At 44.9% G+C, this 14,855-nt stretch overlaps 1 protein-coding gene across 4 annotated transcripts in view; it reads right to left on the reverse strand.

The window, feature by feature from the left end:
* Positions 1–14,855, reverse strand: part of TRABD2B (TraB domain containing 2B) — a 388,416-nt gene that overhangs the window by 175,018 nt on the left and 198,543 nt on the right. For all 4 annotated transcript variants that reach the window (XM_045026289.1, XM_045026290.1, XM_045026288.1 and 1 more), the window contains exon 3: positions 1,402–1,548. In XM_045026289.1, coding sequence (XP_044882224.1) covers positions 1,402–1,548 — 147 coding nt within the window. The remainder of the gene's footprint in view (positions 1–1,401; positions 1,549–14,855) is intronic.

Raw genomic sequence — 14,855 nt, forward strand, 5'->3', positions numbered from 1 at the left:
CTTAGTTCATTTTATCAATGTCTGGTCCTCCTTTGAAGGCATCATATGTGGTTGCCATGGAAATGACTGAATTGCATCCCAGTGGGACTCAAATGGCATGATAAGCTATACAAGTGTTGCCAAGGTGTAAGAAAGAGACAGACCCTTCATCTATTCCCCAGGTGCAGGTAAGACCCAGCTAAGATGGAAGTCACACACTGTTGGAGTTACAATAATAATACATAGCTCTTATACGGTGCTTTTCATCCATAGATCTCAAAGCACTTTACCAAGGAGGTCCGTCCCATTATCCCCATTGTGCAGGTGGGGAAACTGAGGCACATAGCGGGGCAGTGACTTGACCAAGTTCACCCAGCCAGTGGCAGAGCCAGGAATAGAAGGTCCTCTTCAGTCCCAGTCCAGTGCTCAATTTTCTAAGTCACCCTGCATCAGAGCAGCAGTAGATGATGGCCTAAGAAACATCCTGTCTCCACACAGATAGCAGAGAGAAAGAAATTAACATATACATATAAAACCAGCACACTCTCTCAGAGTTTGCCACCAGCCATCAGCTGGTCTGCAAAGAAGGATCCAGCTACACTGGAAGTCTTTATTAGCACCAGATAACTAAGACCAACACAGACTGGAAGGCTGCAACAGACGCATATAATATTATTGGATTATAGCATGTTTGAGAAGTTATTTAGCCTTGTAGCCTATTTATATAAGGTTCACTCCATCTTTTGTTTGGACACATTCCTAGCAAAGCTTTTCAGTTGTCATCCCCGCCTCTGCCAAGCATGCATAAAACAACTCAAAGGTAAAATCCATTCTCTCCCCGGACAATTGAGAGACGTGGAGAACAAAAAAGGAGCAAGAGGCACAGGAAAAACGAGAAGGGCGGGGTAAGGAAAGATGAGGTTATGGTCAACGGGCTGGAGTGGGACTCACAAAATCAGGATTCTGTTCCTTGCTCTACTACAGGCTCCCTATGTGGCCTGGGGCAAGTATTGCTGGATGCCTCAGTTTCCCTCTCTGTACAATGGAATTCTTCTCTACCTTACAGAGGTGTGGTGAGGATGCCCTTTCTTGAACACAGCTGGTGTACTTTAACCCTTCAATGGGCAGAGGATGCAAAATTGAAAACTAGATACAGATTTTTAAGTTTAGGGGATGTTTGACCTGTCTCGTTATAGAGACAGGGACCATTTCAGAAATTAGATGCTAATCTGGGATTTGATTTCAAACACGTGACAGTATAGGGAACATTTGGATCAATGATTCTTGTAGGATAGAACCTTTACTTAAAATCTTAAGGCCGGGCATTCTATGACACGGGCATCAACATCATCATAATTACTGATACCTCTTAGCCAGTTTGTTCATGCCTAGCCTTCAGTGGCAGCTGGGAAATGGTCTTACCTGAGAAGTATCATGATTGAATATGACAGCGTTCAGGTCTCCACAGTTATAATGCTTGATGAGATCTTCAGTAGTGTATGGGGCCTGCAAGCTGCCTGCTCGTAGACTTTCATGTTGTAGCAAGGTTTGGTTCAAAGCAAACAGCACCTGCACAAACACACACAATAGATATATATTGGTGGACTGAGGTCACAAGAGCATGAATGATCAGCAGAATGCAGCAGCATTGCAGAGGAACCCTTATCAGCCCCAGATGAGGCTTGTGCTTCTGGCTGCTCTTTGTTGACCCCTTCTGGCCAACCAAAGGAGTGGCTCAGGAAGGAGCTACATTTATCCCTTCCCAAACGGAAGGAGAGTCACATGGATGCAGAGCTTAGAATAGGAAAGAAAACTGGGAAGGCTTTGGGATATGCCACCCTCCTCATCAAGGTCATAGGCCTGCCTACAGGCATGATTTCAGTGGGGCTGCAGGGCACGTGAAAAATCGAGGTGAGACAGAGAGTTTTAGACTGCATCTGCTGTTCACTTTACTGCAGAAGTGATGGCCTGAAAATAAGGGAAGCTCCATCATCTCTGCCAAGGAACAGGACTGAGCTGGGAGGAGCTACGCCTTCCCCACCAGCTGTTTAAAACCCAAAGCCCAAGCTAAATGGGAAACTTCTCGGTAGATGCAGTTCAGAAGCTTCCCAACATCTTTAGTAGTAAAACGCTGGCGTATTCAGGGGCATCTCTGCTGTCGTTTAATGAGTAATATGCAGAAACCTTCAGCATCCCTGGGGAACCAGCACTTGTGAAATAGGCAGAATATATGATCACGCTCTCCCCCCCACCCCCCCGGCCACCTTTCAGCTTCCCCCTCTGGCAAAATAAATGGTCGTGTCAAATTGTTACACTGTCCCAGTGGGCTAATTGAGCTTTCTCATCCCAGATCTGGAAATACAACAGGAATGCATTAGCAGAGAAACCTCAGCAACCAGGAGCATTCATTGCTTTTGATCTTTAAATGCACAAGTATCCAAGCTGCCATGAAATAAAACACTTCCTTAACAAAAAATGTAATTGTATACTTTTCTGTCTCTCATAAAAGGCAGTCAAGTTTAAATGAGTGATGATGTACCTATGCTCATTAGTGATAGACTTGGGGGTGATTTATCCTGATTACAGAACTGCTGAGCATAAGCTCGGTTTTCAAAGATCCTTACACGAGAGCCTGTTCTAGAGAAGGTCAGTGAATGGTTGGAAGAATAACAGCATTTGAGTAGGTGGAACTAATAGAACTTTTATTATTTATTTGTATTATCATAGTTCTTAGGCACCCCAGTCATGGCTCAGGACCCTAATCTAGGGTGATTTTACAGGAGGGTTTCCTAGAAATAATTTGGCTTTATAACCCTGGTGGTTATTTTATTAAAAGTCAAAGACCCTTCAGTCCTGTGTTTCCCTGCAGTCTCTTTTACAGCACCAGGAGTATTCTTAATGGCACACACCACCACTTAGGTCATTTCACTGGGATCTTCTCCCTATTTTTCTTTTGTTACCAGGACATTGTTTTTATCAAGTCATAGAATATCAGGTTTGGAAGGGACCTCAGGAGGTCATCTAGTCCAACCCCCTGCTCAAAGCAGGACCAATTCCCAACTAAATCATCCCAGCTAGGGCTTTGTCAAGCCTGATCTTAAAACCCCCTAAGGAAGGAGATTCCACCACCTCCCTAGGGAACCCATTCCAGTGCTTCACCACCCTCCTAGTGAAAAAGTTTTTACTAATATCCAACCTAAACCTCCCCCACTGGAACTTGAGACCATTACTCCTTGTTCTGTCATCTGCTACCACTGAGAACAGTCTAGATCCATCCTCTTTAGAACCCCCTTTCAGGTAGTTGAAAGCAGCTATCAAATCCCCCTTCATTCTTCTCTTCTGCAGACTAAACAAGCCCAGTTCCCTCAGTCTCTCATCAGAAATCATGTGCTCCAGCCCACTAATCATTTTTGTTGCCCTCCGCTGGACTCTTTCCAATTTTTCCACATCCTTCTTGTAGTGTGGGGCCCAAAACTGGACACAGTACTCCAGATGAGGCCTCACCAATGTCGAATAGAGGGGAATGATCACGTCCCTCGATCTGCTGGCAATGCCCCTACTTATACAGCCCAAAATGCCATTAGCCTTCTTCGCAACAAAGGCACACAAGTTTGCAGATGACACTAAACTGGGAGGAGTGGTTGATATGCTGGAGGGTAGGGCTAGGATACAGAGGGACCTAGACAAATTAGAGGATTGGGCCAAAAGAAATATGATGAGGTTCAACAAGGACAAGTGCAGAGTCCTGCATTTAGGACGGAAGAATCCCATGCACTGCTATAGACTAGGGACCGAATGGCTGGGCAGCAGTTCTGCAGAAAGGGACCTAGGGGTTACAGTGGACGAAAAGCTGAATATGAATCAACAGTGTGCCCTTGTTGCTAAGAAGGCTAATGGCATTTTGGGTTGTATAAGTAGGGGCATTTCCAGCAGATCGAGGGTTGTGATCATTCCCCTCTATTCAGCACTGGTGAGGCCTCATCTGGAGTACTGTGTCCAGTTTTGGGCCCCACACTACAAGAAGGATGTGGATAAATTGAAGAGAGTCCAGCAGAGGGCAACAAAAATGATTAGGGGGCTGGAGCACATGACTTACGAGGAGAGGCTGAGGGAACTGAGATTGTTTAGCCTGCAGAAGAGAAGAATGAGGGGGGATTTGATAGCTGCTTTCAACTACCTGAAAGGGGGTTCCAAAGAGGATGGATCTAGACTGTTCTCAGTGGTAGAAGATGACAGAACAAGGAGTAATGGTCTCAAGTTGCAGAGGGGGAGGTTTAGGTTGGATATTAGGAAAAACTTTTTCACTAGTAGGGTGGTGAAGCACTGGAATGGGTTACCTAGGGAGGTGGTGGAATCTCCATCCTTAGAGGTTTTTAAGGTCAGGCTTGACAAAGCCCTGGCTGGGATGATTTAGTTGGGTTTGGTCCTGCTTTGAGCAGGGGGTTGGACTAGATGACCTCCTGAGGTCCCTTCCAACCCTGAGATTCTATGATTCTATGACTCATATCCAGCTTCTCGTCCACTGTAACCCCTAGGTCCTTTTCTGCAGAACTGCTGCCTAGCCATTCGGTCCCTAGTCTGTAGCTGTGCAAGCATGACATTTCTATCCTTAGATATTCTATAGTACCATGTGAGTCATTTGAGATATTTACTATATTTGACTCTGTGCCCTTTTTCACAGAGTGTCACTTCCTCACCAGCATGACCTACTCTGTCATTCATATATATTTTATACCCTGATATTACCATGTCCCTTTGATTATCATCATTCCATCAAGTTTCTGTCTTGCCTATTATATCAATATCCTCCTTCAATATCTGGCACTCAAGTTCACCCATCTTAGTATTTAGACTTTTACATTTGTATACAAGGACTTTCAAATTGGGTCAAGGTTTAGCTGTCTGCCTTCAAGTGAAGTAACTGAAGGGGACTTTTTTTGTTTGACAGTTTCTCTTCAGTTCCCACCTGTACTTTATCGTCTACCGTTTCTGTTTTACTAGGAGATAGAATAGCCCCTTTAATAAAACATCCCCTAAGGGATGTCTCTGTCCAAGCCATGTGCTCCTCCACACCAGGTCAGTTTTTCTCCAGTCCTTAGTTTAAGAACTCCTCTATGACCTTTCTGGTTCCATTTTGATTTAGGTGGAGCCCATCCTTCCTGTACAGAAAGGGTGATGGGTATAATAGAGCATGAGGCCCTCCTATCCTCCCCCTCACCACTGCTCACTGCGTGTCCCCATCCTCTTCTCCCTCTGCCCACCGCTGCTCACCACATGCATCCTGCAATGGCAGCTCCTGGTGCCAGCTATGGGGCTGGAGAACATGGCGGTGACAGGTCTTGCCCAAAGCTGTTCAGGAAATGCATTTCTGAGTCATGGGGCTCTGGGGCAGCAGGTTCCCTGTGCTGGCCAGCGAGGGAGATGCCCTGGTAGTGGATTGGAGGGCATTCGGGAAGTCATAGTTCTGGTGGATCTGGAGTGAATCCTGCCAGCTTTCCCTCAACCCAGACTCACAGCAGGGCTCAGCAGCTCCACTTTCTCCACCACTAGGTCCAAATTTTAGGTCTAAGCCAGGCATCTGCTCCCAGAGAGAGGCACCAGCCAATGGCCCTGGCTTGCAAACCTGGGCAACAAGCCCCCCTCCCCAGTGCCCAGGACCTCAGAAATCCAGCCTCAGTGCCCAGACCTAGACTGCTCAGATGGAAAGCGAAATCCCCTGCTGTTATCAGAACAAGAAGAGAGGAGGGACGCACATGGCGAGGAGGACAGAGGAGAGGAGGGATGCACACAGTGAGTGGCAGTGGGGGGGATGAGTGTGGGCAGAGTGTGGGCAGGCCCATGGGCGGAAGAGGCGGGATGGGGAGCTAGCCTACCCCAGAAGAAGCTTCACCTGCCACCCATGCTATATAGGTTCATCCTTTTCCAAAAGGTTCCCCAGTTCCTAATAAACCTAAATCCCTCATCTCAGCCATGCGCTGAGACCCCTAACTGGCCCTGCGGGTGGAACTGGAAGCATTTCAGAGAATGCTACCCTGGAGGTCCTGGACTTCAATCGCTTACCTAGCAGCCTAAATTTGGCCTCCAGGATCTCTCTCCTACCATACTCTACGTCATGGCATGTATAGATACATGGTATCTATACATGCCACGACTACCAGCTCCTCCCCAGCACTGCCCAAAAGCCTATCTACATGTCTTGAGAAGTCTGAAACCTTTGCAACTGGCAGACGATTCACCATGAGGGTCTCCTGAGCATCACACATCCAGTATGTCTAATAATTGAATTCCCCCATTACTATTATTTGTCTCTTCCTAATAACAGGGTTCCCTTCCCCTGGAGCGGTATCCTGAGTGCAAGAGGACACCATGACATTATTTAGAAGGAGGGTCCAAACTATGGGATCATTTCCCTCCACTCCAGCTTGATGTTCTCCTTCCCTGAGACTTTCATCCTCATCAACAGCACATAGGCTGTTAGATGAGACTTTCCAGGACAGAGTAGAGCAGTCCCACCCCCAGACTACGCACCTCTCTCTCTTTGCTCCTCCAGTTCAGCCACTCTGGTCTCAAGAATCCGTACTCTGTCTCTGAGGGCCATGAGTTGCCAGCGCTAAATGCACACATATGCCACTTGCCCGCAAGGCAGACAATCATACACGCTGCATTCAGTGCAATAAACTGAATAACCTCCACTCTGCTGCTGGACTTCTGCCTGCATTATTTTGACTCTTGCAGGATTTTTGTTTGTGTTCTTTCTTGGGCCGGAATAGGGTTATTGGGATAATTTTAGAGAATGTTTATTAGGTGTATCTGGCTCACGCTCCCTCTCTCAATTCCCCTGCCAAACTCCTCTGGTTGCTAGCTCTTCTGGTCACTTAGGAGCTGGTTTTCAAACCCCTGTTCTCCCAGAGTTAGCCCTGCCCCCTGCTCAAGGAATCCTAAAGGGCTGAGAGATCAAAGGATGGCAGGCCGCAGCCTTGTTAGGAAGCTTTCAGCTTTGCCTAACAGACCCTAGGCTCAGCATACAGCCCCCCATGCACACCATCAATTTCAGGTCAGTTTCATTTTCTGAAATCACTCAGAAACTGCAGAAGGGTGTTTGGGCCTGATCCTGCAAATCCTGACCCACTCACTCAAATAAACCCATTGATTTGAAAGGAATTACTCATGTATGAGTAGGCCTAAGGATTGCAGGACTGGGTTTATTGAGCCAGCTTTACTTACATGCTTAAAACATGGAAGTCCATCCCAGTGAACACAACAGGTGCACTCACATGCTTAAAACCAAACGTGCGTAAATGTTGACACGACTGAGTTCTTTATTTGTTTAAAAAACTGTTGCCAGGGGGCGTGGGCTTTAATTAATGGAAACATTCTCTTGGTCTTAGATTTTGTAAAACCGTCTCTGCACAACGTAAGTTGTGTATAAAATTTGATCTGGCTGCATCCTTTTAAATAATAAAAAAATTACAACTACTTATATGCAGCCTTAGCAGAATTTGGGTTTCTAAATATATAATTTTGACAGATATCAATGCTTATTTTAAAGCTTTTTCAATATAAATAGTTGGCAAAATTATGGGTTTTAAGCATTTTTTTTAATTGTTATCCATTTCCACAGTTGTAATAAGTTACTGGTGGTTCAGACAATGGGAAGGGAGGTCAGGCAAATATTTCATGATAGTAGATGCTGAGATTTCATCAGTTAAAGTTTTATATAACTGTTAAAAACCAAATTGTCATCACATGTCAAAATATACAAAGCAGATATCCTTAAATCAAACTCTAAGAAGTTCTCAAGGAACATTTTTCTTGTGCCCATCTGTAAATTTCTATGATCACCAGTGGAAATACTCTGACAGTTTGCGTGTTCGGTGAAATAGAAATTTACACACCTTTGCCAATAAAAATCGAATCCTGCCAAGCCTAAATATAACAACATATGAGCAAAAAAAGTTATAGGGCTATGTTACCCATCCCCACGTGGGAAATACTCTAGTCCTCACCTGAGCAGTGCTGTTAAAAATCATCAGCCTGCAGAAAGGTTTTCAGTGAAAGCATATTGGGAAAACCTCTGCTCTCATTTCCCCATTAACATTTTTCTGAAGCTTTCATTTCTATTAGTCAAATGTTTAGAATCCACAGGAAATCCTAGGATGAGCCATTTCCTCCTTTGGCTATAGCCCTTGGGGACAGGCGCAGAGCCTTTCAAAGGTTAAAAATCCTTTAAACCATGCTTTTCGCAGCTTTTTCAAATTATGAGTATGCTCAGCTTGGATTTTATGGGGCATGAAAGATGGTGAAATTTAGATTGCGGGTGGGAGAAGGATTGGACTTTTTGTAGAAGTGCCTGCAGAGAAGTTGAAAGCTGTGCAGGAAACTACAGTGGGATATTAGGTCCTGGTTCTGCAACCGGACCGACGACAGGATGCAGCGCCAACAGCTTCACTAGATACATATACAGTTGTCAAATAAAAACAAATATAAGTAAGTAAAAAGCTCCGAAGTTCTTACATTTTTCTGATGTGTTGGCTATTTTGTGTTAGGATGTTGTTAACATCTAAGGAGGCTTAGAACGGTGGTCCCCAACAGGCGTAAGGGGGCTGAGGCTGAGGCCACAGCTGGGGGTGGGTCTGGGGGCGAGAACAGGGCCACGGCCCGGGGCCGAGGCTGGGGTGGAGCTGCAGCTGTACTGCGGTGAGGGCCGGCAGCTGCTGCCCACGCCAGAGAGTGGAGCCATGGCCAGGGCTGGTACGGGGTTGGGAGCGGAGCCTTGCAGAGAGTCGGGACGGGGCCCAACACGGTGCTGGGAGCTGGGGACATGTCTGCGGGTGGGACTGGAGCAGAGCTGGGGGAGGAGAGGGGTGGGTGGCACTCCCTCCCCAGCCCCATGGGGGCTGGCCCAGGCTCCGCTGCCACCCTGGATGTTCCTCCACACCCCCCTCGTAGGGTTGCCAGCTTTCTAATTGCACTAAACTGAACACCCTTGTCCTGCCGCTACCCCAGCCCTTCCTGAGGCCCCACCCCTGCCCCACCCATTCGTTGAGGCCCCACCCCCACTCACTCCAGCTCTCCTCCCTCAGTCGCTCACTCTCCCCGACCCTCAATCACTTTCCCTGGGCTAGGCTAGGGGGTTGGAGGGCGGGAGGGCTCCAGCTGGGGACAGAAATGAGGGGTTCAGGATGCAGGAGGGGGCTCTGGGCTGAGGTGTGGAGGGGTTGTGGGTGCAGGCTCTGGGAGGGGGCTCTGGGCTGGGATAGGGGGTTGGGGTGTGGGAACGGATGTGGGCTCCAGCCAGATGGCACTTACCTCAGGTGGCTCCCAGTCAGCGATGCAGCAGGGCTGAGGCAGGCTCCCTGCCTGTCCTGGCTCCACGCTGCTCCCGGAAGCGGCTGGTATGCCCCGCCCCGAGGTTGAGTTGCAGCCAGGTGGCTCTGTGCTGTGTGCATTGCCTATGCCCACAGGCGCTGCCCCCAGAGCTCCTATTGGCCGTGGTTCCTGGCCAATGGGAGCTGCGGAGCCGGTGCTGGGAGCAGGGGTAGTACACGAAGCTTCTCTGATTGCCTTTCTCCCTAGGGGCCACAGGGACATGCTGGCCACTTCCAGGAGCTGTGTGGAGCAAGGGCAAATGGTGAGCCTGCCTTAGCCCCACTGTGCTGCTGACCAGACTTTTAACGGCCCAGTCAGCACCGCTGACCAGAGCAGACAGGGTCCCTTTTTGACTGGACAGTCCGGTTGAAAACCAGACGCCCAGCAACCCTACCCCCTAGGGTGCACATCCCTCTACCTTAGAAGGATTAGATTTTTATCTGTAATGTCGGTAAATGTTGATTTTAATCACACACAAAGAAACCAACGAAAAAATATTTCCATCAATAATAATGGAAATATACAGATAGGTGAAATCAAGAAAAATCCTGCTTGAGAACTTATTCGAGTTTGATTTAAGGACACTTGCTTTGTATATTTTGACATGAGATGTTGACAATTTGTTTTTTTTAATTATAAATCATTAGTTTTGAATCAGCAATCATGAAATTAGTGTCTGAACTCCTCTCCCATTGTCTGATACACCCGTAATTTCCCACAACTGTGGACATTTACATTGATAAAAATAAAATAATGCTTAAAACCCATAATTTTTCCAAAAGTTTAAATGGAAAAAAAGGCTTAAAAATAAACATTGATATCTGTCAAAAACTATAAAAAATAAAGTTTAATTCTTCCAAGCCTAGTTATTTTTATACACCTACAATTATTATTTTTCTGAAACACTGTATTGTTTTTATAATAAAATATAACAGAAATTTATTTTTAAAGACTCTTCAGTGCATTCTACATTTTGCTTTTGTTCTTTGTTATTTAGTTATGATCCTTGAAACTACACAACAATTCATTTAACCAGAACTCGAAACCAGAAGCGGTGCTCATCCTTTTAACGGTAGAATCTCTACTGACATTGAAGTCCAGCTAGTAGGATGCAGATAAATATAATGCAGTAAAATACGTAACACTGCCATGGTACCAAGGATCTCAAAGTGCTTCCCAGACAATGAACTAAGTGCACCATGGCTCTCTAAGGTCTTCTACTATTTTTTCCATTTTGAAAACCGGGACTGAAAAATTAAAGTCACAGAAGGAATCAGGAGCAACCATGAACGTGGAACTTCAGAGTATGTCTTCTCCTGTGCTTTAAGCAGTAGACCAAGCACCCTCTCAACAATTGAGTTCTTAATTCAGTAAAACACTTAAATACATGCTCAATTTTAAGCACATGTGGTTTTGCTGAATCAGGGCCCGAGGACCCTGGCTTTTCAGTGGTGCTCAAGACCCATAGATCCCATTTTGTTTTAAAGGGACTCAGAACGTTTGGAAAAAAAAATCAAGGAAGTTATTTAGGTGCCCAACATATGAAAATTTGACTTTGGGCTTTAAACGTCAGCGCTTTCTGAATTATTGGATTTTTAAAAAAGGTACAATTTTTTTTTTCAAAGTGAAAGGAGTATTTTAGAGGTTATTTTTGCCTATTCATTGAACTGACCAGCCACACTGATCTTCCAAACACGTCCTGGACAAAGTTACTTTTGAGTGAAGCGTGAATTTTCAGACAAAAAACGAAGGGTTAGGAGCCGTTGAAAAGATGGGTTTAGTTGTGAGACATATTCCCCAGCTTTCTCTGGGTCGAGAGCAGCACCCATAGAGCTACCCAAGAGGTTCTATTGTAGGGTGGAAAGTGAGTTATTAAAGCCAGGCTGACATGCAAATACACAAGCCAACCAATGGCAGGACGCCCCTACACATATATTTCTCAAGAGCCATCAACTTGACATGTTCAGTCCCATAGTTCAAACCTGACAATCATGCTGGAGTCTTTCTCCAATTCTTAGCACACTCTTTGGACTGGAGTCTATGGGCCATTTCCTTCAGGGTCAGGTTAAAGCCATTTTAAAGCCGAGGTTTATTTTTTTACACTGCTTGGCTGATGGCACAAAAACATTGTCATTTCTCTTCTTGTGCTCCATCCCAACCCCGGTGACCTCCAGCCTAAATCTCTACCTCAGTGAAGTCTCCCAGAGGTGCTTAAGCTTACCGAAGAACTGACTTCAAAATAAACATACTTAGAGCTGACTGCCCATAGACGGTCCCACCTAATAAATATAGCAGACAGTATTTGTTCTGGGAAGAGATGGAAAATTATGACTTAGTCTTTGGGAAAGAGCATTTTTATTAATGCGATTTATGAACCGTATATATATGCACTTGAGAAGCAGTTTCTCCAGAACAGTACCTGACTCCAGTATTTTAAAGAGGCCTTTAAGCGACTGTGGACTTCCTACTCCAAATGTGGAGCACCTACCTACACCAAAAGTCTCATTAGTCCAGAGTTTAAGATGCTAGCCAGGAGTTAGACGACATGAGCTCGATTCTGCACCCTCCCACAGACTTCCTGGCTGTCCTTGAACAAAGTCATTCGGGGCACGTCTATACTGTTTTAAAACCCACGTTAGTGAATCCAAGCTCCAGCCTGAGCCTGTACGTCTACATAGCTGTTTTTACTGCCATAGCGTGAGCCTGAGTCTGTAAACCCAGGCTTGGACACTTGCTGCTACAGGCCTTAAAATGCAGTGTAGACAGACCCTTAATCTTTGTGTCTCAGTTTCCCCCATCTGTAAAATGGGTATAATATCACTTCCTGACCTCATGTGCATTAAAGATACAGTGACTGAGGCCATGTAATTAATTAGGATAGACTTCAACCAAACACAAGCTACACACCAGTGAGCGTAGGTGGGTTATATTCTGGCTCATAATTATTTCTAGAAAAAGCTCACACCAGATAATCACAACCACAAAGGCAAAGAAACTAAGAAATGTGCACCTATCAAGAAACATTTGCATCAATTAAGGACGGACAAACTAGTTCCTTTGAAATAAGAAGCCCTCATACTCCAAACATGAACTGAATCCAAACCAAGGTTTGAACATTTTCATCTGGCTTATAATTTTTTCCCTTTCATTTCTGTACTAACTGATTTCAACTGGACCAGAATGAGATCATCCAGATACTTAAGGGAGGGTGCTAATGGATGACTTCTGGTCATCGTTAATAGCAGCATGAATGTGTATTTAAGGTAATGGGGAGAAATCAGACCTTGCTCTGTACTGTTTTTTACCTCTATATAAACTCTTTGGACAAACTTCTCTGATTATCACTACAAAAGTTTTTTTTTCCTCCTGCTGATAATGTATGTATATATATCTTCCTACTGTATTTTTCACTCCATGCATTTGATGAAGTGGGTTTTAGCTCACAAAAGGTTATGCCCAAAGAAATGTGTTAGTCTCTAAGGGGCCACAAGGACTCCTCATTCTCTTTGCTGATACAGACTAACACGGCTGCCACTCTGAAATTCTCTCACATGGTGCCACTCTTGCGTTTGTCACTTCCAGATCTCACAATGATGCCAATGCAACCTTCACAATAGGGATGAGGATCCATTTGTGCTAGTCACAGTACAAACACACACACACACACACACTCTGTGTCCCAAAGAGCTTGCAATCAACCTGAAATCAATCTGTTGAAGATGGGCTACAGCTGTGCTCGGAACACAATTCTATCCATGTTCTCCTTCTTAATCCCAATTTTAAAAACCACTCCTTCCAGGTAGCCAATGAACCCTGATCGGCACTGCCCTTACAACACTTCCAGCCTTTGATCCCCTGGGCTGCTGTCTGTATATATTATTGTATTGGTCATCTTAGGTTGTAAGATCCTTAAGAACCGGGCAGTTGGGGAGGATTCTGCTAACACTGAAGTCAACAGGAGCTTTGACATGCATCTCAAGGAGAACAATTTCAGGACATTTCTTCTATTCAGTGCCAATCATTCTTGCCCTCAACCAAGAATATCTGTACTGATAGATGGCTGCTGTTTTTCCTTGCTATCTTTCCTGCGGGATCAAGGGCTCTGATCCCATGGTTGGATACATGTAGGCAGGCTACTTATGCCTATGTGCAGTCCCATTGCATTCCCCAGGGTTCTACAGAGGCCCAAATGCAAGGCTGGGACCATAGTGAGTAACTCATCCTGTTACCCTGACACCGAGGAAATATTTTTCCTCTGGCAAACTCTTGCCAGAAGGATTGAGATATAATTGAAAAACAAGGGTTACAAAATCTCACACACACATGCACGCACCAATCCACTTGAATGGTCAATCCATTTATTTCCAGCTTCAAAAGACAAAATGCAAAAAACACCCTTGAATAAAAATGGATATAGAAAATCTGTACTGGATTGCCTGTCTCAAAGAGGGCTGGCATTCTATAAAAAGCCTGGGCATGGCTATAACAGGAGCGGCACCTGTGAAATTCGCACTGGAAGTTTGAATTTCATTGTCACCAGCAGGCAGAAGGAGGGGCCTGAGGGTTTAAGGAGATGATGGTTTTGATCAAGCACCTCCATTTAAAGAAAATAGCTCTAAAAAAGCCTTCCCACCTTCTCCAATTAGGAGGCGAAGGGCATGCACATGTAGACAGACTATACTCAGAAAATCTGGGGCTTTTCAATAAAAGCCTATTCTGCTGGGGATTTACTTCATACTCCAGCTTAGGAAACAGCATATGGCGAGCTGAAATTCCACCTGTTCGAAAGAACCCTCTGAAGCTTCAATAAATCACATTTTATTGTGCCACAAGCCCGCAGCTCCAGATCGAGAGTTTCAAGGCCATTATTTAAAGCAGTGATGTGCCTGCTATAGCTTAAGAGAAGAAATCACAGCTCTTCTTATTTTGAGCCTATCTGATACGTTTGCGCGCCTGGATACTGATCACATACAACATTTGCACAATGGACACCATTCTTCATGGTGTCAATTATTTTCCTTTTCACATTACACAGAAGATAATTTTCCACTCCACTTTTGTGACCGATTCTGTTCTATCTGGGGTTTATTTGCTGCGATGTTCATCGACCACCAAATAGTCTGAGGAGGTAAAAGCCTCTATAGTTTGTTCAACTTTAAACTATATTTAATAATGTAACCTAGGGGGATAAATTGACCTTGTGTGATGGCCTTGTTTCACATTCAGAAGGGGGTATTTGATTCTTATTTAGATACATTATACTATAACGTTTTGATATTATCGAAACAAAACATTTTGATAAGTTCATTTTGACGTTTCTCAATCATTTCCCCCCCCAGGATTTCTGTTTGGTGGAAAATTTAGCCTTTTTTGTCCTAATTTGGGACAAAAAATGGCAAAATCTTGGTGTTTCCTCTAGGAAGGAAATTCTTTTTTCCAACCAGCTTTGAATCAAGCTTTGACAGCTTTGAATCAAGACCGGATGTCTTTCTAAAAAGAGATGTTAC

Source organism: Mauremys mutica, chromosome 8 (genome assembly GCF_020497125.1).
Source record: "Mauremys mutica isolate MM-2020 ecotype Southern chromosome 8, ASM2049712v1, whole genome shotgun sequence".
Taxonomy (NCBI): Eukaryota; Metazoa; Chordata; order Testudines; family Geoemydidae; genus Mauremys; species Mauremys mutica.